General features: G+C 45.2%; 1 protein-coding gene across 1 annotated transcript in view; it reads left to right on the forward strand.

The window, feature by feature from the left end:
• Positions 1 to 27741, forward strand: part of GSN (gelsolin) — a gene marked incomplete in the record, with an annotated part of 970219 nt that overhangs the window by 774315 nt on the left and 168163 nt on the right. The window contains 1 exon segment of the mRNA XM_044058005.1: positions 24271 to 24392. Within this exon segment, the coding sequence (XP_043913940.1) occupies positions 24271 to 24392 (122 nt within the window).

Genomic DNA, 27741 nt, shown 5'->3' on the forward strand with positions numbered 1-27741 from the left:
CATTTCTTTCTGCTCCTCCTCCCTTGAGGGTTTCTGGCCACCTTGGACATTAAGGATGCCTACCTTCACATCCCCATAAGGCTCAGTTTCAGGAAATACCAAAGGTTCTCCCTGGGCACTTCGCACTTTCAGTTCTCTGTTATGTCTTTTGGGCTTGCCACTGCACCTAGTCTATATCAAATGTCTGGTACTAGTTATTGCTTGGTGCAGGAGAAAAAGAATCAAGATAGTCCATTATTTGGATGACCTCATTCAGGCAGACTGCAAACAGACCCTCCAGCAACACGTACAAGTTACCATTGCATTGTTACAGTTCCTGGGGTTTCAGATCAATTTCCCAAAATCCCAGCTGGAACCTACACAAGACATAGTCTTGGGATGCAGGATCTAAACAGACGGCATGAAACCCTTCCACCTCAAAAGGTGGAAAGCTTGACACATTGATTACTTTTTGGTTCTCCACACCAAAGAAATGACTGCAAGGCAGTACCTCAGGTTCTTGGGCTACATGGCGTCCACTATACCCATGCTACCTTTACAAGACCCCACATGTGGAAACTGCAGTAGTACCTCAGGTCAGTTTGGAAGCAGCATTCCCACCCACTTGAGCACAGGGTACCCCTCCTGCCTTCCGTCAAACGAGATAAATTGGTGGTTGAATCAGGTGAACCTCAACCTGGGTCTACTCCTCCAACCACCTCCACCAAAGCAGACCATGCACACAAATGCGTCAGACTTAGGCTGGGGAGCATCTCTGGGGCACCTGAATGTGCAGGGAGTGAGGCCAGTACCGCATGGGAAAGAGCACATCAATATCCGAGAAATTAGTGCAATATTACTGGCTCTGCGGGCTTTCCAAATCAGATTTGATCCAGGACCCATGAAGCTTATTACAAACAATACCACAATGCAGTGGTATCTCAACAAGGGATGACTAAATCTTATTTACTTTGCAGACTAGCACTCCTGGTGTGAGAACTGGCCACCTCCCGGGGAGTGACCTTACAGGCGGTGTACATACCCTCCCAACAGAATTCTCAGGCAGACTCCCTCAGCAGATCCATGATGAAGGCACACGAATGGATGCTACTCAGGGATGTCTTTCTGGACCTGGTTCACCGGTGGCGTGCACCTCAATTAGAACCGTTTGCTTCCTCCATCAACAGGCAACTTCCCTCCTTCTGCACCAGGCTACCAGAACCACAGGCTGTGGCAACAGATGCCTTTTCGGTTTCTTGAAGGGGGGGATGTTTCTGTATGCACTGAACTGTTTTACAGAAGGTCACATTACTCCCATTCAGCCAGCTGCCAAAGCTTCCCTAAAGCATTGCACATGGAAAACTGTCGTCCTCATGGGCTTGACCTCTGCTACAAGAGTGTCGGAGTTGCAAGCCCTCGTGGCTATTCCACCCTTTCTCATATTCCACTCAGGGTAAGTCATAGAACTAGCCCTTCTTTCATGCCCAAGCTAGTTAAGGATCTTCCTTTAAACCAAGCCATCCACCTGCCCACCTTATTCCCCAATCCACAGGGAGACAGTGAGAGAGAGTACTTCATTCCCTGGATGTGTGCTGACAACTCAGATTCTGTCTGCACAAAACCAGGTCCATCAGACAGGCTGACCAACTGTTCATCTCCTTTCATCCCAGGGCCCTAGGAAAAGCAGTATCTAAACAATTTTTCAACATGAATTTCCAAAGCTGTTACCTTTTGCTACAAACACCACAGGAAATCGCTGCAAGGTGTTGTGAAAGCACGCTCCACCAGGGCAGTGGCCTCTTCTGGGGCTTTAAGGGGTTTGGGCACTTCCACTATACTTGAAGCGGACACTTGGTCTTCTGTGCTTACGTTCACCAAACATTACAAGTTAGACCACACTTGTAGGGCCAGAGCTGGATTTGCCAGAGCTATTCTCTATGGATTCCTGGAGAATTCTACTAGGCCACCTCACATTTCTTCACACTGAGCTTTGGCACTCGCCCATATGTACAGAATACTGCAACATGTGAATAGAAGGACCTAGAAAAGTATTAAATCTTGCCATAACCATAGATGCCCTTCTCTTCCATGTTGCAATATTCCTTCCCACTCACCTACCCTTTATATTTTATGGCAGTCCCCTTTTTGGATAGCACAGGACTGGCATTAGTTAATAGGACTGGTTGTGACTGGGGAGCTCAGATATTTTGTTTCACTGTTGCAGTCATGACATTTGGGTTATCCCTGCCAGGGTAGCCTCTCGCCATCCTGAATACCAGAGGCTTAGTATTTCTGCGTCAGTTGGTGTCTCTTCAGGACTGATGTCAGGTTGTCAGTATAAAGTAAGGCAGCCGACGCCATTACATCAGTCTTTCTTGCCATGGAGCCCAAAGCAGAAGCAGTTCGCACGAGTGCCGGTCGACCGCTACTGGAGTTTCGTCTACCGAATTGAAGTTGAAGCCTTTTAAAGCCAAGTTCCCAATTGGGGATCCTTTTTTCTTGCACTAACCGATGTGAGAAAAAATTAACAATTGTCTCGCCTGTGGAAAACAAATACCACACCAAGACTTTCATTCTGACTGTGTTGTTTCTTTAGGCCCAGACCACTACGTCCTCCGCTTTTGCTTCTGTGCTTTGTTCAACGCCAGAACTATCCATCGTCAGGACCTTACTGTTGCTAGATGTTTTCACTTGGTCCTCAAACTTTGATATGGCTTTAGTAAGCCATCCAACAGCAGATATTCCAAAAAAGTAAAGATAAAGCAGAGACTGCACAGGTCCAAACCTACCAACGACGCTGCTGTTAAGCTAGTTGTCAGCTCTCCGGTTCTCAGTGAAGTGCTTTCGCAGCCCCTGATGCCCACTTCTGTGGTTTCACAGCCCGCTACCGGGACCCTTTCGGGGTCTGGTATGCCGCAAAACTCTTCTTTGAGTAAAGGATCCTGCAGTCATCTCTACCTTGGATGGGTCTGGAGCCGCTGAGCAGGCAGCGGCTTCCTAGGAAGTCCTTCGCACTACGATTCTTGACACAAGCCGGCATATTCTTTTGAAAACTACAAGAGTTTCTTAGGCCAAGGGTATGATCCACACCCAAGAACCCAACCCAATATCAGGCACCTGCTTCCTTGATTCAGTCTCAAATGCTTAAAATGAAGGAAGACCTTATGCTGATCAGTGGAAGTCCAGCTACCCCTCCAAAGGGAAAAGAGATCTGTCCCGTATAGTTTTATCTGAACAAGAGTCTGATGACTGATGCATCTGAATATGAAGACATGCAACCCCTCTCTACTTATGAGGATTCTGATGCAGAGGATTCCATCCCTTCAGCCTCTCCCCCAGAGGATTTTTCCTTTGTGGAAACCCTTCTCATACCTTAAGGGAGCATTTCCAATGGGAGAGTTAGGACAACCCTCAGTCTAAAAAGAGACTTTGGGAATTCTTAGATTTTCCACAGCACACACCCTTGGCCATCCCCCAGTCCTGGATGTTGTGGAGGATGTTATCCTGGAATCCAGCTAGACTCCCGACACCCTCCCTCCTGCACCTAGAAAACCAGACGGGTACTACAGAGTCCCTGACTGACACAAATTTCTTTTTAAAAATATTAATGCTGACCCTGAGGTAATTTCTCAAGGGCCCAAAGGGGATTAAAGCAACCTGTGCTAAGAATCCCACCCCCTCAGATAGGGATTCCCAAGCACTAGACAGATGGAGTAAAAACATGTACACCTCAGCTACTCCTGCTATCAGGGCACTAAATTGTCAGTTCCATATGCTAAAATTTCAGCAACATACCCTGGAACTCCTCAAACAAAAAATGTCTTCCTTTCCTGCATGTGCAGAATCTAGAGAGTTACAAGATTTAATGCATTCTGCAATTCAAGTAACTAAACACACCTTGCACACTGATTTTGATGCCCTAGAAGCTTCATGCAGGGCAGCAGTCACCGGATCTGTCATGGTTTAAGGAACAACCTTTGTCAGACCATGTCAAATCTAAATTGTTGGATGCTCCCATGTACAAAGACCACTTATTTGGCACTAAGGCTTAAGAGGTCTTAAAGATAGACGACAAAGCAAAATCTTGGCAGACTGTTAAGGATTTCTTATAGGTCAAGCCACCCAAGTTCAGCAAGCATTGTTCCACCAAGCACTGGTCCTTCCCTGCTCCCACTAAGCCAGTTCAGCCCAGATTCCAGGGAACCAGACCATCCAGACAGCAGCCAAAGGGAATGCATAGATCTAAGAAGTGGACTACCTGCACTACAGAACCAGGGAGATATTCTTCATGTTTTGCTGTTGCAGTCATCACATTTGGGTTATCCTGCCAGGGGTAGCCCTCAGTCGGCCCGAATACCAGAGGCTTAGTATTTCTGCGTCTGTTGCTGTCGCTCCTGGACTGACGTCAGGTTGTCAGTGGTATAAAAACAGGCAGCCGACGCCATTACATCAGTCTTTCTTGCTGAGGAGCCTGAAGTAGAAGCAGTTTGCACGAGTGCTGGTCGGCCGCTACCAGAGTTTTCATTTCCAAACCAAAGTTGAAGTCTTCTAAAGCTAAGTACCCCATTGGGGATCCTTTTTTCTTGCTCTAACTGATGTCAGAAAACGTCAACAATTGTCTTGCCTTTGGAAAGCAAATGGCACACAGAGACTTCCATTCTTACTGCGTCACCTGTTTAGACCCAGACCACGACGTCCCCTGCTGTCTGTTTTCTGCTTTAATGCCAGATCTATACGTCGTCAGGCCCTTATTGTAGTTAGATATTTTCGCTCTCGGTCCTCAAATTCCGATATGGCTTGCCAATCTTCCGGAAAAACAGAAGGATAAAGACAGAGACCGACCGCACAGGTCCAAAACTGCTGACGACACTTCCATTAAGCTAGTCGTCAGTTCTCTGGTCCTCAGTGAGGCACTTTTGCAGCCCCTAATGCTTGCGTCTGTGGATTCGCAGGCAGCTACCGAGGTCCTTTTGGAGTCCAGTATGCCACGAGACCCTTCGACTAAGGATCCTGTGGATGTCTCTACTTTGGATTGGTCCAGAGCCGCTGAGCAGGCACTAGCTTCCGAGGAAGTACTTCGCACTACCGATACTCTACACAGACTTTTTGCGTCTTCAGTTCTTTCAAAAAGAACAGAGTGTAAGGCCCAGGGTACGAACCACACCCAAAAAAAACGACTACCCAAGCTCAGGCACCTGCTTCCTTGCCTCGGTCTCAAATGCTTAAAATGGCGGAAAACCTTATAATGCTATTAGGGGAAGCCAGGCTACCCCTTTCTTTGGGGAAACCCTACATACTTTAAAGGAGCATTTCCAATGGGAATGTCAGGCCAGATGCCTCAGCACTAGAAAATCCTATGCTGACAAGTGGAAAAGGTTTTGCTCCCGGATCCAGGCTAAGGGAGCTGGAACGGTACAGCCCTCCTTTCCTCTCATCCTGTATTACCTGGCAGACCTACTACACAGGGGTACATCCTTCTCTTCTATTAAAATTCATGCCTCAGCCATCTCTGCTCATTTCAGAACAGTGCCACTGCTATTCTCGCACCTTCTCATCAAACAGTTCCTAAGAGGGCCTAACAAGTTAAGGCCACCGAGAAGAGCTCCTGCCCCAGCCTGGGACCTTAACTTTGTGTTGGAAAAGTTCACCCTGCCCCCCTCCCCCCTTTTGACCCTGCAGCTTCAGCAGAGTTAAAATTTCTCTCTTGGAAGACGGCCTTGCTTCTGGCCATCACTTCAGCTAGAAGAGTATCAGAGCTACAAGCACTTATGGCTGTGGAGCTCTTCATCCTTTTCCATGCTGACAGGGTCTCCCTCAGACCTAACCCCCATCCTTCATGCCAAAAGTGGTGTCCAGTGTGGCTCTCAACCAATCCATTCATTTGCCCACCTTTTTCCCTAACCGACAAAACAAGGGGGAAGGGTTTCTGCACTCTCTTTAGATATGCACAGATAGCTCATTCTACCTGGACAGGACTAAATCTTTTAGAAAAACAAATGAATTGCTAGTCAGCTTTGCTGCAGGAGCACAGGCCAAGGCCATATCCAAAGAGTCTCCAAATGGATAGCACAATGCATCCATTTCTGCTACAAACCACACAGGAAACCACGCTCAAAGAGGGTCAGGACACATTCCACCAGAGCAACCTCCATCTCTTCGGCTTTTCTCAGAGGGGTCCCCACCAGGGACATCTTGGAGGCTGCAACATGGACATCTGTTCCTACCTTCAAGCGTTACCACCTGCATATCTTTTCCAAATCTAGGGCAGACTTTGCCACTGGATTCTTGCAGGGCATCCTAGCCAGTCCTCCATCGTCTTGACTGCCTTCACCCTTTTTTTCAGCTTTAGGAATCAACCCAAATGTGATGACTGCAACAGTGAAACACGAAGACCATAGCGCAATTGTGTACACTTTCCATAAATGTAGATGTTCGAGTGTATTCACTATTGCAGTCCTGGTTTCCCTTCCTCCACCCCCTTGGCTCTCTCTCTCTCTCTCTCTTTACAAGGAAATTTTGGTATTTACTTTCTACTGGTGGTGGTCCTCCACCATAACCTATCTCCCTATTGTGGGTTCTTGACATGGCAAGAAAAACTGATGTAATGGTGTCTGCTGCCTGTTTTTATACCACTGACGACCTGACATCAGTTCTGGATTGACAGCAACCGACGCAGAAATACTAAGCGTCTGGTATTCGGGCCGACTGAGGGCTACCCCTGGCAGGATAACCCAAATGTGATGACTGCAAAAGTGAATACACTCTTAACATCTGCATTTATGGTAAGTGTACACAACTGTATTTTCTAAGCTACCCCCTTATGGTAAGAACTCACAAAAACTCACCTACCCCACCCTCTGCCCAACTTCACTTACCCCTAGAAGGAAAAATCTCCTTTCACCCAAGTACCTGGGCCACCATTACCAACGACCGCTGGATTCTCAGTGTCCCAGGGGGATACAAATTTTCTTTCCACACCCTTCCAACCCCAAAAGGGTTCCCAGATCTGCCTCCAAACCAGTGGGCAGAGGTGCAAAAGCAAGTCATTTCCCTGATGTGGGCAGTAGAGTATGTTCCTCCAAAACAAAGGCCAAGGTTTTTACTCCAGAATTTTTCTGGTACCAGTAAAGAGAACACTTGGTGTCCCATCCTTGATCTATCCTTTCTAAACATCTTCCTGTTCATCCCAAAATTCAAAATGCTCAACCTCCAGCAGCTGCTACCTATGCTCTCCAAGGATGCTTGGCTAGCCACCCTAGACTAAGAGGCCCATTTTCACATTCCTATCAGGAAATCATGCAGGAAATATCTCCGTTTCATGGCAGGATCTCAGCACTTTCAGTTCTTTGTGCTTTTCCTTTGGCTTATCTACTGCCTTTAGAGTTTTCACAAAATGTCTGGCTCTGGCCATTGCCTTTTGCAGACAAAGGAATATCCAGATTTACCCATACTTTGACTGCCTAATTCAGGCAGACAGCCAGGAAAAGCTGCTCAAGCACCCGGCCTTTGTAAAGTCCCTGCCATCCTCCCTAAGGATACACAATCAGTGAAAAGAAATTCAAACAGGTGCCCACCCAAAAGATTATATTCCTGGGAGCAAGCGTGGACACAGCATCCCAAATGGTATTCCTTACACCAGAAAAGCAAATTTTCCTGACAGCCTAATTCTCTCAACTAGCCACCAGAACCCAGCTTATCTGCAAGCTCTCTGGTTCATGGCATCTTGCATACTACTCATTCCATATGCAAGACTGCATATGAGGAAAATTCAGCTGTACCTAAAAAGCCTTTGGTATCAACTCTCTCAAGACCTGGAGACTCTTATGCCTATAATTCCTTGCCTCAGAAAAGATTTTCTTTGGTGGGCAACAGCATGCTCACACAACAAGGGACTACCTTCTCACCACATCCAGACACTCACCACAGATGCATCAGACCATGCCTGGGGTGCACACCAGGAAGGCAGGTGCATACAGGGCCAATGGAGCCCACAGCAAATCCCTGTGCAATTCAACCAAAAAGATAATGGCTGCCCAGCACGCCTTGATAGTTTTCAAGCTCCTTCTCTCCCCAGGGGCTCTCCTGATCAAAACAGACAACACCACTGTGATGTGGTATACCAACAAGCAGGGAGGGACTCGCTCCTACCCTCTATGCTGGCTGGCCATGACCCTTTTCACACAGCCTCTACCATGCATCTCCACCTGTTAGCACAATTCCTATCAGGTTCTCTTAACTCTCTGGCAGACCAGTTAAGCAGAAATCGTCTGGACCCACACGAGTGGCAGCTCAACAGAAGAACCTTCACCCTAATAACTCAGAAATGGGGCACCCTGAAGGTTGAACTCTGCCTCCCACACCAACCATCAGCTCAGCAAATTCTGCACCAGGGAGCATCGCTGCATGGTTTGAAAAGTGGATGTCCTGTCCTTCCCCTTGGTTAATATCGGTCTCAGCCTTTCCTCCACTACCTCTCATCCCCAGGGTACTGCTCAAAATAAAGGAGGAAAAACCAAGGACAAGTCTTAGCTCCTTATATGTCCCTTGCAGCGCAGCCTGTTCCCACTGCCACCATGACATCTTCCTCAGATTCCAAACCTCCTGACCCAGATGGAAGGGGAATTCGTGCATCCCCAATTGCAGACACTCAGATTGGCAGCTTAGCTTATTCCTTAACCCTCAATCTGCCAACCTCCGTAAACCGGTTCTAGATGTTACACATGAGGCCAGACGCCCTGGAACTAGAAAGTCTTAGGCTGACAAATGGAAAAGGTTCTGCACCTGGATTTATGCTAAAGGAGCTAATACGGCACAGTCCTCCCTCCCTCTCATCCTGGATTTACTTAGCTGACCTGCTACACAGTGGCCTCTTTTTCCCATATTAAAATTCATGCCCAAGGTGGTGTCCAATGTGACTCTCAAACAATCCATTCATTTGCCCACCCTTTTTCCTAATTCCCAGAACAAGGGGGAAAGGATCCTGACTCTCTAGATGTGCACAGACCGCTCAGATTCTATCTAGACAGGACTAAATCCTTCAGAAAGTCTGATCACTGTCTGGTTAGCTTTGTTACAGGGGCAGAAGGCAAAGCCATCTCCAAACAAAGCATTTACAAATGGATAGCACACTGCATCCATTTCTGCTACAAACAACACTGAAAGCCTTCCCCCAAGGGGGTCGGGGCTCAGGACTCACTCCTCCAGAGCAGCCCCCACCTCTGCAACTTTCCTCAGAGGAGTCCCCACCAGGGGCATCCTGAAGGCTGCCACCTGGATATCTGTTCACACTTTCACCAGTCATTACCACCTGCCTCTCTTCTTCAAATCCAGGGCAGGGTTTGCCTCTGCAGTCTTGCAGGGCATCCTAGTCATCCCCTAGTTTCCTTGACTGCCTCCACTCATTTCTTCAGCTTTGGGAATCAACCCAAGTATAATGACAGCAACAGTGAAACACTAAGAACATAGTACAGTTGTATACACTTACCATAAATGTAGATGTTCGAGTTTATTCACTGTTGCAGTCCTGGTGTTGCTCCCTCCATCTCACTTTTTTTCTTTCCTTACAAGGGACATATTGGTATTTACTTTCTACTGGTGGAGTTCTTCCACCAGAACCTGGCTCCTACTTGGGGGCTCCTGACAGGTTAGGTAAGAAAAACTGATGTAATGGCATCGGCTGCCTTACTTTATATACTACTGACGACCTGATGTCAGTCCTGAAGTGACAGCAACCGACACAGGAATACTAAGCCTCTGGTATTTGGGTAGGCTGAGGGCTACCCTGGCAGGGATAACCCAAATGTGATGACTGCAACAGTGAGTACACTTTAATATCTACGTTTGTGGTAAGTGTACACAACTGTACTTTCTGAGGTCTGGTGCATGCAGATGTCACTTTTATGGCTTACACAATGCTACTCACATCAGGTGTCCAATGCACCATACAGTGACCCGAAAGCTTTTGTATACTGGCTTGGACGTTCGGGTAGCAAGAGGAGAAAACCCTTATATACAGAATACTGCAACATGGAAAAGGACATCTATGGTTATGGTAAGATTTTACATTTCTATCTTTGATGCAACTCATAACTTTATGCATATAACTGCCTAGTGTAGATTGTTGATGTAGAGAAATGGTCTCCATCACCCAACCTCTTCCTGTGACTGTTGGTCTCGCTGGGGGGTTATAGGAGGTTATGAATTTTTGGTAACCCATACAAACTAGGAATAATAGGACAAGCTACTGTAAAATTAAACAAATCTACTGATAAATCCCCACTAAGCTGTAGATCGCAAATAACCATGTTAAATCTAGTGGCTTTTTTTTTTTACTGTCAGACATATCTTAAAGTAGAGTTATCAGAGAGAAAATCATTCTTGCAATATAATCATTTAAATTTATAATTACATTAGCTCCTCCCTTATCTTTTTTTAATGACTATATTGGGATTAGCCTGTAATTCCTTAAGTGATTTATGTTGAATAATCATCAAATTGTATGGCATAAACAGATCGCAATTCTCTCTCAAGTTTTCAAACACAAACTATTGGAAGACTGTTTGGTATAAATGTACTAGATTTCTTACAGCCTTTACCATTTGAATCACCAAAATCATTAAATATATTTTCAAGTTAATACTTGTAAATTGCTTCTACTACACTGTCCGAATTCACTGGTATGAATTGCAGACCTTTATGTAAGACAGAAATGTCCCACGGTCTAAGTTCAAAATTAGACAAATTAATGTTATTGTCTTTATCAAGCTGTTTTATCAGCCCAGACGATTGTTTGTTCGTAGCTAATGGGCTGTTGTGCTTCCTCTTCATTGCATTCCTGGCCTTCTGCCTTAAAGACCACCCTCTAGTAGATACCAAGAGACCTGCTACTGCTTGAGGGTTGTGGTAGTATTGCTTGCTGGTGTATGCCCCTTGTGGAAGTGAGGGGCTGCCCAGCACCATCATTGCAAACCCCATCTTCCTTGGCATACCCATTTGTTTATGGAAGGTAGAGCATAAGTAACAAAAAAAAAAAATAAAATAAAAAAAACACGCAAACCAACAATCTCTGATCCTGTGTCAGGTCTCTCACTGGTGATGGGGAATAAAGGGGCAGGTTGACTGGGAATGGGCTAACAATTGGCAGTAGCGAGGTCAAGGTCTGAAAAAAACATTGCCCATGAGCGATCTGGCAACAAGTTTTTAGGCATATTGTTGGCTAAGTAGTCTGACAACTGTCTCTCTCTCCATTCCACCTTGCTTGATGAGCATCTTTCAGGAGGTAATGTAAAAGTTTGTACGTTTCAGAGATTATGGAACTAGAAATGGTCCTAGGCACTAGCATGAAGTCATTGGGCTGCTGATGATCTTTGTGTTTCACTGTTGCAGTCATCACACTTGGGTGATTTGCCTGCAGGTAGCCCTCAGTCGGCCCAAATACCAGAGTCTTGGAATTTCTGCGTCTGATGCTGTCGCCTCTTCCATGACATTAGGTCGTCAGGGGTATAAAAGATGCAGCTGACACCATTACATCAGCTTTTCTTGCCAAGCAGAGCCCAAAGCAGTTCGCAAGTGCCGGTCGGCCGCAACCTGAAATTTTCATTATTAGAGTTTCAAACCTGAAGTCTTCTAAAGCTAAGTACCCCATTGGGGATCTTTTTTTCTTGCTCTAACCAATGTCAGAAAAAGTTAACAATTGTCTTACCTGTGGAAAAGCAAATACCTCAGATTTTCATTCTTACTGCGACACCTGTTTAGGCGCAGACCATGACATCCCTTGCTATAGGTATTGTGCCTTGTTTAACACCCATAGGTTCATAGGTTAGTACTAAGCTAACTGCCCTTTGCGAGCCATTTTAAGCTTAGCCAATTATCCCTTGTGAGACACAAACCCTGCACCTTGTGTTTGTAAGGCAAACACTTTAACCATTAGGCCACCCTCCCATCCAATATACAGCTTCTGCAAGGCTCAAACCAAGGACCCTACACACCATAAACAAAGTGATTTACCAGTAAGCCATGACAGAAACGAAAATGCAACCCATTCCCACACTGGGAGTCAAACCCAGGCCGCCTGGGTGAAAACAAGGAATCCTAACCGCTAGACCATATGGGAAACCCGAACCATTTGTCGTTGGGCTGTCTTTGTCGCTAAATTCTTTCGCTCCTGTTCTCCATATTCCGAAATGGCTTTGATAAGCCATCTGACTAGCTATCTTCCGAATAGCCATAAAGATAGACAGACCGCATAGATTCAAAACTGCAGACAACGCTTCTGTTAAGCTAGTCGCCAGTCTGCTGGTACTCAGTGAGGCACCTTTGCAGCCCCTGATGCCTGCTTCTATAGATACACAGGCCTTTGCTGAAACCCATTCAGAGTCCGGTATGCCACAAGATGCTTCGACTATGGAACCTGATGATTTTGTCTACTTGGATAGGTCTGGAGCCGCTGTGCAGGCACCGGCTTCTTTTGGTGTATACTGACCTACCGATGTTCGAATTAAACCGACTTTGTTTTTAGCTAAAACTGCTGAGTACAGAATACATACTACGCCTAGAAAACTGGCAAAGCGCGTGCTCAAGCTCCCATGCCACAAAAACAAATTCTTAGAATGGCTGAAGACCTTATTACCCTAATTAGGGGAAGCCAGCTTTCCCCTGCTAAGAGACAAAATAATAGAGTTTAATTCTGATTCTACAGACCAAGAGTCCGATAACTCTGACCCTTCTGAGTATCGGGACATGCCCTTATCAACCTATGAGGATTCAGATGCAGAGGAATCCATTTCCTCTGCCTCCCCTCCAGAGGATTTTTCTTTTGGTGAAATCTTGCGTACTTTGAGAGCATTTCTGCTGGGAATACCAAGACTACCCTCTCCAAAAAGTCTCCCAAGAATTTTGAGAGTTGCTTCAGCACAGGCCTCTAGCTAATACTCCCTGTTCTGGATGTTGTAGATGATGTTTTTATGGAATCCAGTCTTACTCCAGATACTTTACCACTGGCCCCTAGAAATCCTGACAGGTACTACTGAGTACCCAATTCCCACAAATCTCTCCAAGAATCTGACTGCGGATTTCCAGGGACCTAAAGGTATTAAGGCTACTACAGCCAAAAATCCTACCCCTTCAGACAGGGATTCCAGAGCTTTAGACAGATGGGGTAAGAAGGTATATACCTCTGCAACTCTTGCCATCAGGGCATTGAAGTGCCAGTTTCACATGTTGAAGTACCAGCAGCATATTATGGAACTAATTAAACAAAACATGGTGTTACTTCCAGATTGTGCAGAAAATAGTTTTACAAGAGCTAATGCATTCTGCAAACCAAGTTAGTAAGCATACTTTGCAGTGTGGCTTTGATGCCCTAGAAGCATCTTGCAGGGCTGCAGTCACTGGGTCTGTACTGAGAAGGCATGCTTGGCTGAAGGAACAAACCTTGCCACATGTCAAATCCAAATTACTAGGCGCTCCTTTAAATAAGAACTGTTTATTTGGCACCAGAGCAGAAGAGGTTCTTAAAAAGATGGAAGAAAAAGCTAAATCTATGCAAACTGTTAAAGAATTCTTACAAGTGCAACCACCTAGATTCAGTAGGCATTGGCCTTCTAAAAATTGGTCCTTTCCAGCCCCTTCCAGGCCTTCTCAGACCAAACTCGGGGGAAACAGGACACCCAGACTACAGACTCTGGGTATGCAGAGATCTAAACAATGGAGTGCTCCCTCCTCAAAAACAGGGAGTGGTAAGCTGCCCCCTTATGGAAAAAGTTCACAATGACTTTTCAATTATCCTTCCCAGTCCTACCCAATTACTTGTGCCCCTAGGAGGCAAACTTGCACTTCATGTAAAAAACTGGATGGCCATTACTCGAGACATATGGGTCCTAAACTTTGTATCCCAGGGGTACAGATTCTACTTCCATACACTGCCAACCCCAAGCAGGTTTCCAGACCTTCCTCCAAACCAGTGGGCAGAGGTTCAAAAGCAAGTGCTTTCCCTGTTCAATATCAGAGCTTTTTAACCTGTTCCAGTAGAACAATGGGGGCAGGGTTTCTACTCGAGACTTGTCCTGGTGCCCAGAAAAGAGGCCTCTTGACATCCAATTCTGGATCTATCAAATCTCAACACCTTTCTGGTGGTCCCAAAATTCAAGATGCTTACCCTGCAACAGTTTCTACCTGTGCTAGCCAAGGATACCTGGTTAGTCACTCGACTTAAAAGAAGCTTAACTGCACATCCCCATAAGGGAGTCGTGCAGAAAATCTATCTGTTCTCTGCCCTTCCCTTTAGCTTATCTACTGTGCTCAGTTTTCATAGTGCTTGGTTCCAGCCGTTGCATACTGCAGGCAGAGAAATATCCAAATTTTCGCATACTTGGATGACTGCCTGATTCAGGCGGACAGTCAGGAATTGCTCCTTCAGCACCTGGCATTTGTAAAAAGCCTCACTTCATTGGGGTACACCAACAAAAAGAAATCACAACTGGTGCCCAGTCAAAAGATTGTATTCCTGCAACCTTGGAAACAAATTCCCAGATGACATTTCTCACTTCAGAAAAACAGGTCTGTCTGACAAACTACTTCAAACAAATGGCTACCAGAACCCATTGATATGCAAGAAAAAATCTGAAGCCCTAGGGTTCATGGCTTCATGTTCTGTTAATTCCATATGCAAGACTGCATATGAGGAAACTTCAATGGTACTTAAGTCTTCGGTGCCAACATTCTCAGGACCTGGAAACAGTCATTCCAATCATACCTTGTCTAAGGGCGGAGTTCCTTTGGTGGGCAGAAGCATGCAACCATAACAAGGGACTGCTTTTCACTCAACCCCTCACCACCCAAACCTTGACAATAGACACATCAGACTATGCATGGGGCTCACTTGGCAGTCATTGTATTCAGGGCCACTGGATTCATCCTGCACATCAGTCAAAAAGAGATGCTAGCTGTACAGAATGCTCTGACAGCCTTCAAATACCTAATCCTTTCAGGACAACTGCTTATAAAAACAAACACCACCACAGTTATGTGGTACATAAATAAGCAGGGAGGAACCCATTCTTACCCACTCTGCAGGTTAGCCATGGCCCTGTGGAACACAGCCTTCAGCAACCAAGTGCATCTACATCTCAATTCCTGCCAGGCAAACAAAATTCACTGACCGATGACTTGAGCAGAAATCTCCTAGACCTACACAAGTGGAATTTGGAGACCAACACCTTCAACCTTCTGATACATTGGTGGGGGGACACTGGAGGTGGACCTATTTGCCTCCCCAGAGAACCACCAGTTGAGCAAATTCTACACCAGGAACCCTCACAGCAGGGCCTGGAAGGTGGATGCACTATCCTTTCAATGGGAAATCCTCTCAATGTATGCCTTTCCACCTCTGCCCCTCCTCTCAAAAGTACTAATAAAGATAAAACAAGACAGGCCAAGGGCAATTATTGCCTCAGACTGACTACACCAGCACTGGTACCCACTCTTGCGCAGTCTGACAACAGTGACACCCTGGCACCTTCACCAGACTCCTACCCTGCTGTGTCAGCAGGAGGGACAGATTTTGCATCCACAATTGCAATCCCTAAACTTTGCAGCCTGGCTTTTCACTTGAATACACCACCAGCAACCCTCAGCAAACAGGTGCTGGACGTCATTCTTGAAGCCAGAAGACCTAGTACTAGGCAATCCAATGCTCAAAAGTCGAAAAGATATTGTTCTTTGGAATCTGTCTCAACGGAAGGACACAGCTGTCCCCCTCCTTACCTCTAATCCTGGATTACCTAGCAGAGCTACTCCACAGAGGCCTATCCTTCTCCTCCATTAAGTTTCATGCATCTGCCATCTCAGCTCATTATAATACTGAGTCGCCTCTATTTTTCTCACCCTGTCATTAAACAGTTCCTGAGAGAGGCTAACAACTTAAGACTCCTCTAGGAGAGTACCCACCCCTGCCTGGGACCTGAACTTTGTACTGGAAAAGCTCACGCTTCCCCCTTTTGAACCTGCAGCTTCAGCAGAGTTAAAATTCCTCTCTTGGAAAACAGCCTTGCTTTTAGCCATAACTTCAGCAAGAAGAGTGTCTGAGTTACAGGCACTAATGGCTGTGGAACCCTTAATTATTTTCCATGCTGACAGGGTTTCCCTCAGGACTAACCTGTCCTTTATGCCTAAGGTGGTGTCCAGTGTGACTCTAAACCAATCGATCCATTTGCCAACCTTCTTCCCTAACCCTCAGAATAAAGGGGAAAGGATCCTGCACTCCTTGGACATACAGAAACGAGACTGATTCTACCTTGTCAGGACTAAACCTTTCAGAAAATCTGTCCAGCTGTTAAATCAGCTTTGCTACAGGGGCAGAAGGCAAGGCCATTTCAAAGCAAACTATTTCCAAATGGATAGCACACTGCATCCATTTCTGCTACAAGCACCATGGAAAACTTACCCCACAGGGGATCAGACCACATTCCACTAGGGCTACTTCCACCTCTACAGCATTTCTCAGGGGAGTCCCTACCAGGGACATTCTGGGAGCTGCGACCTGGAGTTCTCTACACACCTTCAAGCATTACCACTTACCAATCTTTTCTAAATCCAGAGCTGGATTTGCTACAACAGTCTTACAAGGCCTACTAGCCAGCCTTAACGTTTCTTGACTGCCACCACCCTTCCTCATTTTTGGGAATTAACCCATGTGTGATGACTGCAACAGTGAAATACGAAGAACATAGTACAGTTGTGTACACTTACCATAAATGAAGATGTTCAAGTGTATTCACTGTTGCAGTCCTGGTTTCCCTCCCTCCAGCCCCCTGGCTTTCTCTGTCTTTCTACCCCTCCTCTCTATGGCCATTCCTAAGGGCATTGGTATTTACTTTTTACTGGTGGTGTTCCACACCATATACTAGCTTCCTATTGGGGGCAAGAAAAACTGATATAATGGAGCCTGCTGCCTGTTTTATACCCCTGACGACCTGACGTCATGGAAGAAGCGACAGCATCCAATGCAGAAATTCTAAGACACTGGTATTCGGGCCGACTGAGGGCTACCTGCAGGCAGATAACCCAAGTGTGATGACTGCAACAGTGAATAAACTTTAACATCTACTTTTATGATAAGTGTACACAACTGTAATTGTTACTGCTGCTTTTGTCAACATATGCAAAGCCATTTGAATTATGTTCAAATTCTGTTGAAATTGTTACATGCATTTTACAAGCCAGGTTCTCATTTGGTGTGAATACACAATGTATTCTGTAACACATACTTAACTATTTTAGTTAATAGTAAAAATATTTCATTTTCTTTCAATACTGTAGTCAAAATGCCCTGCAGACATCAGTAGACACTCTAGCTGCACTTGGACCCTTTCATCCATGAGATTTTGACTCCAAATTTCTTTGCTAGGTATCCCGTGTTGACAAAACCTGCACTTGCCCCTGCTTAGATTGGTTTCTGCTGCCATAGTAGAGGGGTCAGTGTGGTTCTGTTTAGGTTGATGCTACTTTTGCCGGCATATTTTATACAATTTTTTTAGATCTCCATCTTGCCTGTCATAATTGTATGTTGTCCGTCTTTAAAAGGCAAGTGTACCACAGTAGAATGCCTTGTTTTTCTGAACATAAATGTGCTTAAGATGCTTGGTCCTTTCTACCTCATCAGTCCTAGCCATTTCCTAGTCTTTAGTTGTTCGTAGGTGTGTACTAAGCCAATGGCCCTGGAGCCTTTACAAACCTAGCCCATAGAAGTGCCCTGGGATTGTGCTGCCAGACATTGGTTCCCAGTGCCTATATCCATTACAGCCACTGGATTGATCCCCGAGGTGAACTTTCTATTTCCCATCCGCTCCAAGATTTCTCTTGAAGAGAGCCAGTGAGGTGCTCTGCTTGACATGTATGGGAAGTCTATTCCAAAGCATGGGCAGTCTCTGGGTTATGTCCCTGCAGCGTGTTCCGTTGATTGTGGTAATGAAATTGAGGTTTCTGGAAAGTGTGTTGCGGAGGGATTGGGGTTTCTTTAGATGTAGCATTTCTAACAGAACTGGGAGAGTCATGGCTTTGTAAGTCAAGCAGAGATTGCCTCTTTGTAGACTATGAGACAGAGAATAGCTTGAGTTTTGAGTCTGTCCATGTCGGACATGTGTGAAAGGGCTAGGATCCTCTTTGTGAGGTACTTTTGTGGCCTCTCCAGCTGGTGCCGGTGTCTAGTGAGGTACATGCCAAATAGGGCATTATACTCTGGTCTAATGAGGGAAGAGTAGAGAGAAATGATGACCTCTTTCTTCCTGGATGCAAAACCCTTGGTATTGAAATGTGCCAAGTAAGACTTTCTGACCACAGTGGCAATGTGGGGATTGAAGGAGAGGTAGTCAACCTTTGTCCTTAGATCTCTTATAACTCCTTCAGTGTTCACTGGGCTCCCATCGATGTAATTAGTGGGAACAGAGTTTTTCCCAAAGGGGATGATGACACATTTTTTGGCATTAAGGGTTAAGGCCATGGTTTTGACACCAGTCATTGGTCTCAGTGAGGCCTTTCTGTAGGATGTCTGCATCACTTGAGGAGTTGATAATGGCTCTCAGCTTGCAGATGTTTGCGAACTTGGTCAGCCTGAGTCCCTCCATGTTGGCCTGGACTTCTGAGAAGTAGATTGCAAACAGGAGAGGACCCAGGACTAATCCCTGTGGGACTGCAGTCTTGACTGGTCAGCATTCAGACTGGAGTCAGCTACTTTAACACTGTTGGTTCTATCTGTGAGCCAGTATAGGGGTGTATGCCTAGTTTGGTGAGTATATCAATAATTACTGAGTGAGGAATGGTATCAAAAGCCTTGGCCAGATCGAGGTAGACTGTATGAACTGCCTTACCTTCATCCACAGCTCTGGTGACCGACTCAGAAGTCAACAAGTTTGAGCTGGCATGATCTACCTTTCACAAAACCAAATTGTGTGGGATCTAGAGTTTGGAGATTCCCTGTATCCTTGTTAATTAGGTTCATGATGATGTGCTGCATAGCCTTGTATAGCACTCGGCCTAATGGGGCGATCATTTTGAGGGTTTGTAGTTGCTCCTCCTTTATGGAGAAGGATGACACTAGCAGTGCACCATTCGGTAGGGACAAAGCCTGAGGTGAGGCTGAGTGAACAAGGCACACAGATGTGGTGCCAGGTCACTTTGTAATTCATGTGGAACACGCCCAGGGATATTGTCGGGTCCCATGGAAGCTGTATTCTTGGCCTTGGACAATGCAGCTTTAACCTGTTGCAGTAAAGCCCGGGTGCCTGGCATTATTCCAGTATTGAGATTGGTCTTTTAGTGGGGGGGGTAAAGTTGGCACTGAATCTGTCAGCCAGTCTGCTGGCAATATCTGTTGGCTCAGTATAGGAGGTAGCATTGTGCAGTAACTCAGGGAAATCTGGGTGTTGCCATGGAGATTCTTGATATAACTATAGAAGGCTTTGTGGTTGTTTTTAGTGTCTGCTGCAGATGTTCATATTTCACTGTTGCAGTCATCACAGTTGGGTTATCTGCCTGCAGGTAGCCCTCAGTCAGCCCGAATACCATAGTCTTGGGATTTCTGCGTCGTGTGCTGTCGCCTCTTTCATGATGTCAGGGCATCAGCGGTATAAAACATGCAGCTGACATAATTACATCAGCTTTTCATGCCGTGTGGGAGCCTGAAGCAGAAGCAGTTCGCAAGTGCCGGTTGGCCACTACCTGAAATTTTCATTTTTTGAGTTTCAAACCTGAAGTCTTCTAAAGCAAAGTATCCCATTGGGGATCCTTTTTTCTTGCTCTTCCCAATGTCAGAAAAAGTGAAAATTGTCCTGCCTGTGGAAAGCAAATACCTCAGAGATTTTCATTCTTACTTCGTCATCTGTTTAGGCCCAGACTACGACGTTCCTCGCTGTAGGTTTTGTGCCTTGTTTAATGCCTAGACTATTCGTCATTGGGTGCTAAATTCTTTCCCTCTCGTTCTCCGTTTTCCGAAATGGCTTTCATAAGCCATGTGACTGTCAGTCTTCCAAGAAAAATAAGGATAAAGACAGAGACAGATGGCATAGGTCCAAAACTGCCGACGACACTTCCGTTAAGTTAGTCGCCAGTTCGCTGGTAGTCAGAGGCACTTTCACAGCCCCTGATACCTGCTTCTACAGATACGCAGGCCACTGCTGAGACCCATTTGGAGTCCAGTATGCTGTGAGATGCTTCTTAGACTATGGAACCTGCAGATGTCTCTACCTTGGTTGGGTCCGGAGCTGCTGTGCTGGCACTGGCTTTTGAGGGTGTATTCCGACCTGCTGATCGCATTAAATCAACAGCTTCCATTTTCGACTAAAAATACAGAGTTTCTCAGGCCCAGAGTTTGCACTACGCCTAGAAAACAGATGACTAAAGTGCATGCTGAAGCTCCCTTGCCACAGAAACAAATGCTTAGAATGGCTGAAGACCTTATAACTTTAATTAGGGGAAGCTAGCCTTCCCCCCAAAAGACAACATTGATTTTCCTTTTGATTCTACAGACCATGAGTTTGATGACTCTTACCAGGACATACCCTTATCTACCCATGAGGATTCAGATGCAGAGGATTCCATACACTCTGCCTCCCCTCCAGAGGACTTTTCTTTTGGTGAAACCTTGCATACTTTGAGCATTTCCCCTGGGAATACCAGGACTACCCTCAGCCCAAAAAGAGACTGGGAATTCTTAGACTTGCCTCAGCACAGGCCTCTAGCTATACCCCCTGTCGTGGACATTGTATTTGATGTCTTCATGGAATCCAGTCTTACTCGATACTTTGCCACCAGCTCCTAGAAAGCCTAACTGGTGCAGAGTACCTGACTCTCTCAAATTTCTCTTTAAGAATCCCACTGTGGATCCAGAGACCATTTCCCAGGGACCTCTAGGCATTAAGGCTACTACAGCCAAAAACCCTACCCCTTAGAGGGATTCTAGAGCTTTAGACAGATGGGGTAAGAAGGTATATACCTCTGCAACTCTTGCCATCAGGGCTTTGAATTGCCAGTTTCACATGTACCAGCAGCATATTACATAAGTAATTAAGCAAAAAAAATTATTTCCAGATTGTACAGAAAATAAAGATTTACAACAGTTAATGCATTCTGCAAACCAAGTTAGTAAACATACTTTGCAGCATGGTTTTGATGCGTTAGAAGCATCTTGCAGGGCTGCTGTCACTGGGTCTGTACTGAGAAGGCATGCTTGGCTGAAGGAGCAAGTCTTGATAGACCCTGTCAAAGCAAAATTACTAGATGCTCCATTAAACCAAGAAAGGTTGGCACAAAAGCAGAAGTTCTTAAAATTATGGAGGAAAAAGCTAAATCTATGCATACTGTTAAAGATTTCTTACAGGTGCAGCCCCCTAGAATTCAGTAGGCATTGGCCTTCTGAAAACTGGTCCTTTCCAGTCCCTCCCAGGCATTCTCAGTCCAAACCCAGAGGCAACAGGTCACCAAGACTACAGTCTCAGGGTATGCAGAGATATAAACAATGGAGTGCTCCCTCCTCTAAAACAGGGAGTGGTAAGCCACCCCCTTAGGGAAAAAGTTCACAATGACTTGTCTAGCTTTCTTCCCAGCAAAGCCCAAGTACTTGCACCCCTAGGAGGAAACCTCGCCCTGCATGCACTAAACTGGATGTCCATTACCGAGGACCGATGGGTCCTAAACATTGTATCCCAGGGATACAGATTCTACTTCCACTCACTGCCAACCCATAGCGGGTTGCCAGACCTTCCTCCAAACCAGTGGGCAGAGGCTCAAAAGCAAGTACTTTCTCTTTTCAGTATCAGGGCTATTCAACCTGTGCCAATAAATCAAGGGGAACAGGGTTTCTACTCCAGACTATTCCTGGTGCCCAGAAAAGAGGGCTCTTGGCGCCCTATCCTAGATCTGTCAATTCTCAACACCTTCCTGGTGGTTCTAAAATTCAAAATGTTGACTCTGTAACAGCTTCTTCCTATGCTAACCAAGGATGCCTGGCTAGTCACCCCAAACTTAAAAGAAGCTTATCTGCACATCCCCATAAGGGAGTCTTGCAGTAAATATCTAAGTTTCAGGGCAGGCTCTTGCACTATCAGTTCTCTGCACTTGCCTTTGGCTTATCAACTGTGCCCAGGGTATTCACAAAGTACCTGGCTCCAGCCATTGCGTACTGCAGACCGAGAAATATTCAAGTTTACCCGTTATGCTTTTAATTGAGTTGTTATGCAAGTTGGAATAAAAGCACAACAGAACGCTTTGTTTTCCCTGGATGGATTTTTCATTTCATTTTACTGGTTATAGTTGTGGCTTAACCATAGGCTGCTGTTGCATCTTAGAGTCAGGAATTGCTACTTCAGTGCCTGGCATTTGTAAAGAGACTTCTAACTTCTCTGGGGTACACCATCAGTGAAAAGAAATCACAACTGGTGCCCGACCAAAAGATTGCATTCCTGGGAGCAAGCTTGAACACAACTTCCCTGATGGCATTCCTCACTCCAGAAAAACAGGCTTATTTGACAAACTACTTCAAACTAATGGCCACCAAAACCCAGCTATCTGCAAGAAGAATACTGCAAGCCCTAAGGTTAATGGCCTCATGCCTTCTACTAATGCCATATGCAAGATTGCATATGAGTAAACTTCAGTGGTACTTAAGTCTCTGGTGTCAACTTTCTTAGGACCTGGAAACACTGATTCCTATCATTCCTTGTCTGAGGGCAGAGTTCCTTTGGTGGGCAGAGGCATGTAACCACAACAAGGGACTTCCTTTCACTCAACCCCTCGCCGCCCAAACCCTGACAACAGACTCATCAGACTATGCATGGGGGGGCTCACATGGCAGGCAAATACATTCAAGACAAATGAAGCCCAGAACAAATTCCCCTGCATATCAGTCAAAAAGAAATGTTAGCTGTACCCAACAGGATACTTGGCTTTTAGTTCAAGACTTCGGTTCTGAAACTTGAAAATTTCAGGAGTTTGCCGACCGGCACTTGCTAACTGCTTCTGCTTCGGGCACCGCACAGCAAAAAAGACTGATGTAATGACGTCGGTTGCATGTTTTATACCCCTGACGTCATGGAAGAAGACAGCAACTGACGCTGGACCCGAGACTTTGTTAATCAGGCCGACTGAGGGCTACCTGCAAGCAGATAACTCAAATGTAATGACTGCAACAGTGAATACACTCTACATTTATGGTAAGTGTACACAACTGTACTTTTTATACCCTGAAGCCCTGACATCATGGAAGAGGCAACCACATCGGATGCAGAAATCCCAAGACACTGGTATTTGGGCCGACTGAGGGCTGCCTGCAGGTTAACCCAAATGTGATGACTGCAACAGTGAATACACTCTAACATCTACATTTATGGTAAGTGTACACAACTGTACTTTCTGCCTTCATAGCTGACTTTGGAGGTTTTGATGAGGGATCTCGACTTTTTGTTGAGGCTAATAAGGGAAATTTTCCTGTCTTGGGACTTGACCTTTTTCTGCAACAGTTTTGTCCTTCTGTTGTAGAGCTTATTAATGGCAGGGGACCACCAGATTGGCTCCCTTTTTTTTGGGGGGGGGAGAGCATCTTGGTTTTGTTGGGTATGGCTAGTTCCATGCATTTATACAATGCATTGGTGTATGATTCGGCAGTCATGCATCTATTTTCGATTTGTATGGGTGTCGTGAAGTTAGCCACCTCTGTTTTAGGAGCCCAAAGTCAGCTTTGGAGAAGTTTTTCTTGATGGATACCTTTACTGGGGGGTGTGGGTGAAATGTGGATTTCCATGGTGATTAGTTTGTGGTCGGATCTAACCGGGGAGGAATTGACTATTGGTGTAGAGCAATGGTTGCCCAAGTTAGTAATAACCAGGTCAAGGATGTTGCTTCCTGTAATGGGGGTAAGAATGAGCTGGTCCAGAACATTGGAATTGCTGAATTCCAGGAAGCGTTGGGCCAGTGTGTTGGTGCAGAAGTAGTTTTCCCAGTTGGAGGAGTAGTTGAAGACACCTAGAATGAGTGTGGAGTTGGATATTAACAGTTTCCATGGTGCTTAGGAATGTGTAATGAGTCTTGGGACATGGTTGGGGACCTATAGCAGGCTATAACCTAAATCGTTGCCTGTAGATGCCTGTAACTTGATTCTTTTAATTGGCAGAAACAAGTCATTTAACAGCATATGTAATAGCTTTTAGTAGATAGCTTGAATATGAAGTGTCTTAATGGTAAGTCAATGCCAGAATATGTTTATCTGTGTTGGTATGTTTTCAATTATGTTTTGAAATTTTGCAGATGACTTCTGGGAGGCTCTTGGTGGAAAAGCACCATATCGCACCTCTTCTAGGCTGAAGGACAAAATGGACACTCACCCACCACGCCTCTTTGCTTGCTCAAACAAGACTGGGCGTTTCATTGTAAGTGTCTTTACTTTTGTTTATGAGCAGATATGTTTAACAAATGACACAGCAGTTGTTACAGTACTGCATTCCTTTGCTTTCAAAAACCTAACGTAGTGCGGTAGCTGACAGGAAATGCAAAACTTTGCTTTCACCACAAGATCAAATATCTTTCTCATTTGTAATTATGTAATGTATTTAGGGTTTATATTAGCTTTAACTTTTGTTTCACAAAATGACAGTTTTCTCATTGAATATATGTGTTCTTAGTACTGAAAAGTGCGAGATTCTTAGGTTAACTTTTTCTCTAAGGTTAATAGGAAGTTAAGTTTTTCGCGGCAAAAGAGATGGGCAAAAAACATCTTAAAAATCTCTACAAGTCAGAATTAAGGGCCAGATTTGGAAAGTTATTGCAAAGTGTATATCCCAGGATAACCATTTCCAATTTACAGACTGCTTTACCATGTTGCTTTAGTATGTAGCACTGTGATGGGCTCTGTGGCTCTACTTAAAACCACTGAGGTGTTTCAGGGGAGCAGTGTGTTTGCTAATTAATCATGTGCTGTCCCCCAGAAATGCTTGTGGTAAGAATATTTTTGCAGCTGAGAGATTCATAGAATCTGTCAGCTATGTAAATGACCATGACCGGCTGAGTTAATGAGCATGGCCGAAAGCTTGCGTTAACCCGATCATGTTAGAAACCAGTGCTGAGGTGTTTAATGGACAGGTAATCTGGGGTTTGGGAGGGGGGGTTGTGCATCTGTGTTGGCCATGTGGGACATCCCACTATGGGGATTGGTTAAAGGGGTAAGATGGATTTGTGTGTGTGAAATTTGAGTGCATCTGTCAGTGTGATAGTGGAGGCATGGATGCATGAATGTGTATTTTGGGCTGTCATGCCACACTTCCCTAGACTGAGCAAATCCTGCACCTTTGTTTTGGAGGGGGGGAGGAGTAGGAGAGGCAGTAGATACCAGGGGTATTTTTATATTCTTTAAAGGCACTTAAAAATAAAAAATACATAAAATCAGCACAAAAGACCTGGGGTGGAGGGGAAGCCTAAACATCAAGGATAAGCTAATAGCTTGCCACAAAGGCATTACAAATATCATAAATGCATAGATCCAGTATTAGTCCAGTGTGCCACTACTGGACACCAGGGGTACTATACTTGTTGGTTTGTTTACCTTTTTTTTTTTTATTTTTTAAAGTAAAAGTGGGGGGAGTTTCAAATAATGCACCCTTGGTAAAGAAAGCAGCAGCATTAATCCACTGTGCCAACTAAACTTTTTTTTTTTTTTTAACATAATGAAACTCTAATCTCTGGTATATTTCAGTGACTGCAACAGTTTGCAAGTTATGAGGGACAGGGCACCTATAACTGTTAATATCAGGAGTGTCCTGTAAAATCTGGGAGATGCAGTTGAGAAGGTTGGAGGTGTATCCTTTTTTTGTGAAGGATTCAGGACAAAGCTGATGGACCACTAGGTAACACCAGGGCGAATTTTTAGTGCGTTACTTTGACTCTGTTAAAATTGAGAAGCAACAGATGTTCTTTGTGTTTCACTGTTGCAGTCATCACACTTGGGTTATCTGACTAGAGGTAGCCCTCAGTCGGCCCGAATACCAGAGTCCTGGGATTTTTGTCTCGGATGTTGTCGCCTCTTCCATGACGTCAGGGGTATAAAACATGCAGCCAACGCCATTACATCAGCTTTTCTTGCGTGTGAGCCCAAAGCAGAAGCAGTTCGCAAGGGCCAGTCGACCGCTACCTGAAATTTTAGTTTTTAGAGTTTCAAAACTTAAGTCTTCTAAAGTCTAGTACCCCGTTGGGGATCCTTTTTTCTTGCTCTGACCGATGTCAGAAAAAGTTAACAATGGTATTGCCTGTGGAAAGCAAATATCTCAGAGATTCTCATTCTTACTGCGTCACCTGTTTAGGCCCAGAGCACGACATTCATCGCTGTCAGTTTTGTGCCTTGTTCAACGCCCAAACTATTCATCGTCGGGTTATCTTTGTCGCTAAATTCTTTAGCGCTCATTCTCAGTATTCCAAAATGATTTTAAGCTTTCCGACTACTGATCTTCCAAAAAAAAACTTAAGGATAAAGACAGATTGCATAGGTCCAAAACTGCCGACAATGCTTCTGTTAAGCTAGTCACCAGTCCGCCGGTACTCAGTGAGGCACTTTCGCAGCCCCTGATGCCCTCTTCTGCAGATTCACAGGCCTCTACTGAGACCCGTTTGGAGTAAAGTATGCCGCGAGATGCTTCTTCGGCTATGGAACCTGCGGATTTCTCTAACTTGGATGGGTCCGGAGTTGCTGTACAGGCACTGGCTTCTGAGGGTGTGTTCAGGCCTTCCGATGTTCGTATTAAACTGACTACTTAGTTTTTGACAAACTACCAAATTTCTCAGGCCCAGAGTTCGCACTACGCCTAGGAAACAGACGACCAAAGCGCATTCTCAAGCTCCCATGCCTCAAACAAATGCTTAGAATGGCTGAAGACCTTATTTTAATTAGGGAATGCCATCCTTCCTGTAAAAGACAAAGAACTGATTTTCCTTCTGATTCTACAGACCATGAGTCCGATGACTCTGGCCCTTCTCATTACCAGGACATACCCTTGTCCACCTATGAGGATTCGGATGCAGAGGATTCCATTCCCTCTGCCTCCCCTCCAGAGGACTTTTCTTTCGGTGAAACCTTGCATACCCTAAGTGAGTATTTCCGCTGGGAATATCAGGACTACCCTCAGTCAAAGAGGAGACTCAGGGACTTTTTAGACTTGCCTCAGCACAGGCCTCTAGCTATACTCCCGGTCCTGGATATTGTAGATGTCTTCATGGAATCGTCTTACCCCTAATACTTTACCTCCAGCTCCTAGAAAGCCTGACAGGTACTACAGAGTATCTGACTCTCACAAAATTCTCTTTAAAAATCCTACTGCAGATCCAGAGACCATTTCCCAGGGACCTAAAGGTATTAAGGCTCCTACAGCCAAAAACCCTACCCCTTCGGGCAGGGATTCTAGGGCTTTAGACAGATGGGAATTGGAAGGTATATACCTCTGCAACTCTTGCCATCAGGGCTTTAAATTCCCAGTTTCACATGTTGAAGTACCAGCAGTATATTATGGAACTAAACAAAAAATGTTGTTGATTCCAGATTGTGCAGAAAATAGCTTTACAAGAGTTGATGCATTCTGCAAACCAAGTTAGTAAAGATAATTTGAAGTGTGGTTTTGCTGCCTTAGAAGCATCTTGCAAGGCTGTTGTCACTGGGTCTGTTCTGAGAAGGCATGCTTGGCTGAAGGAACAAATCTTGCCAGACCATGTCAAAGCAAAATTACTAGATGCTCCATT

The sequence above is a fragment of the Protopterus annectens genome, chromosome 16.part0 (genome assembly GCF_019279795.1).
Source record: "Protopterus annectens isolate FY-2018-M chromosome 16.part0, PAN1.0, whole genome shotgun sequence".
NCBI classification, from domain to species: Eukaryota; Metazoa; Chordata; order Ceratodontiformes; family Protopteridae; genus Protopterus; species Protopterus annectens.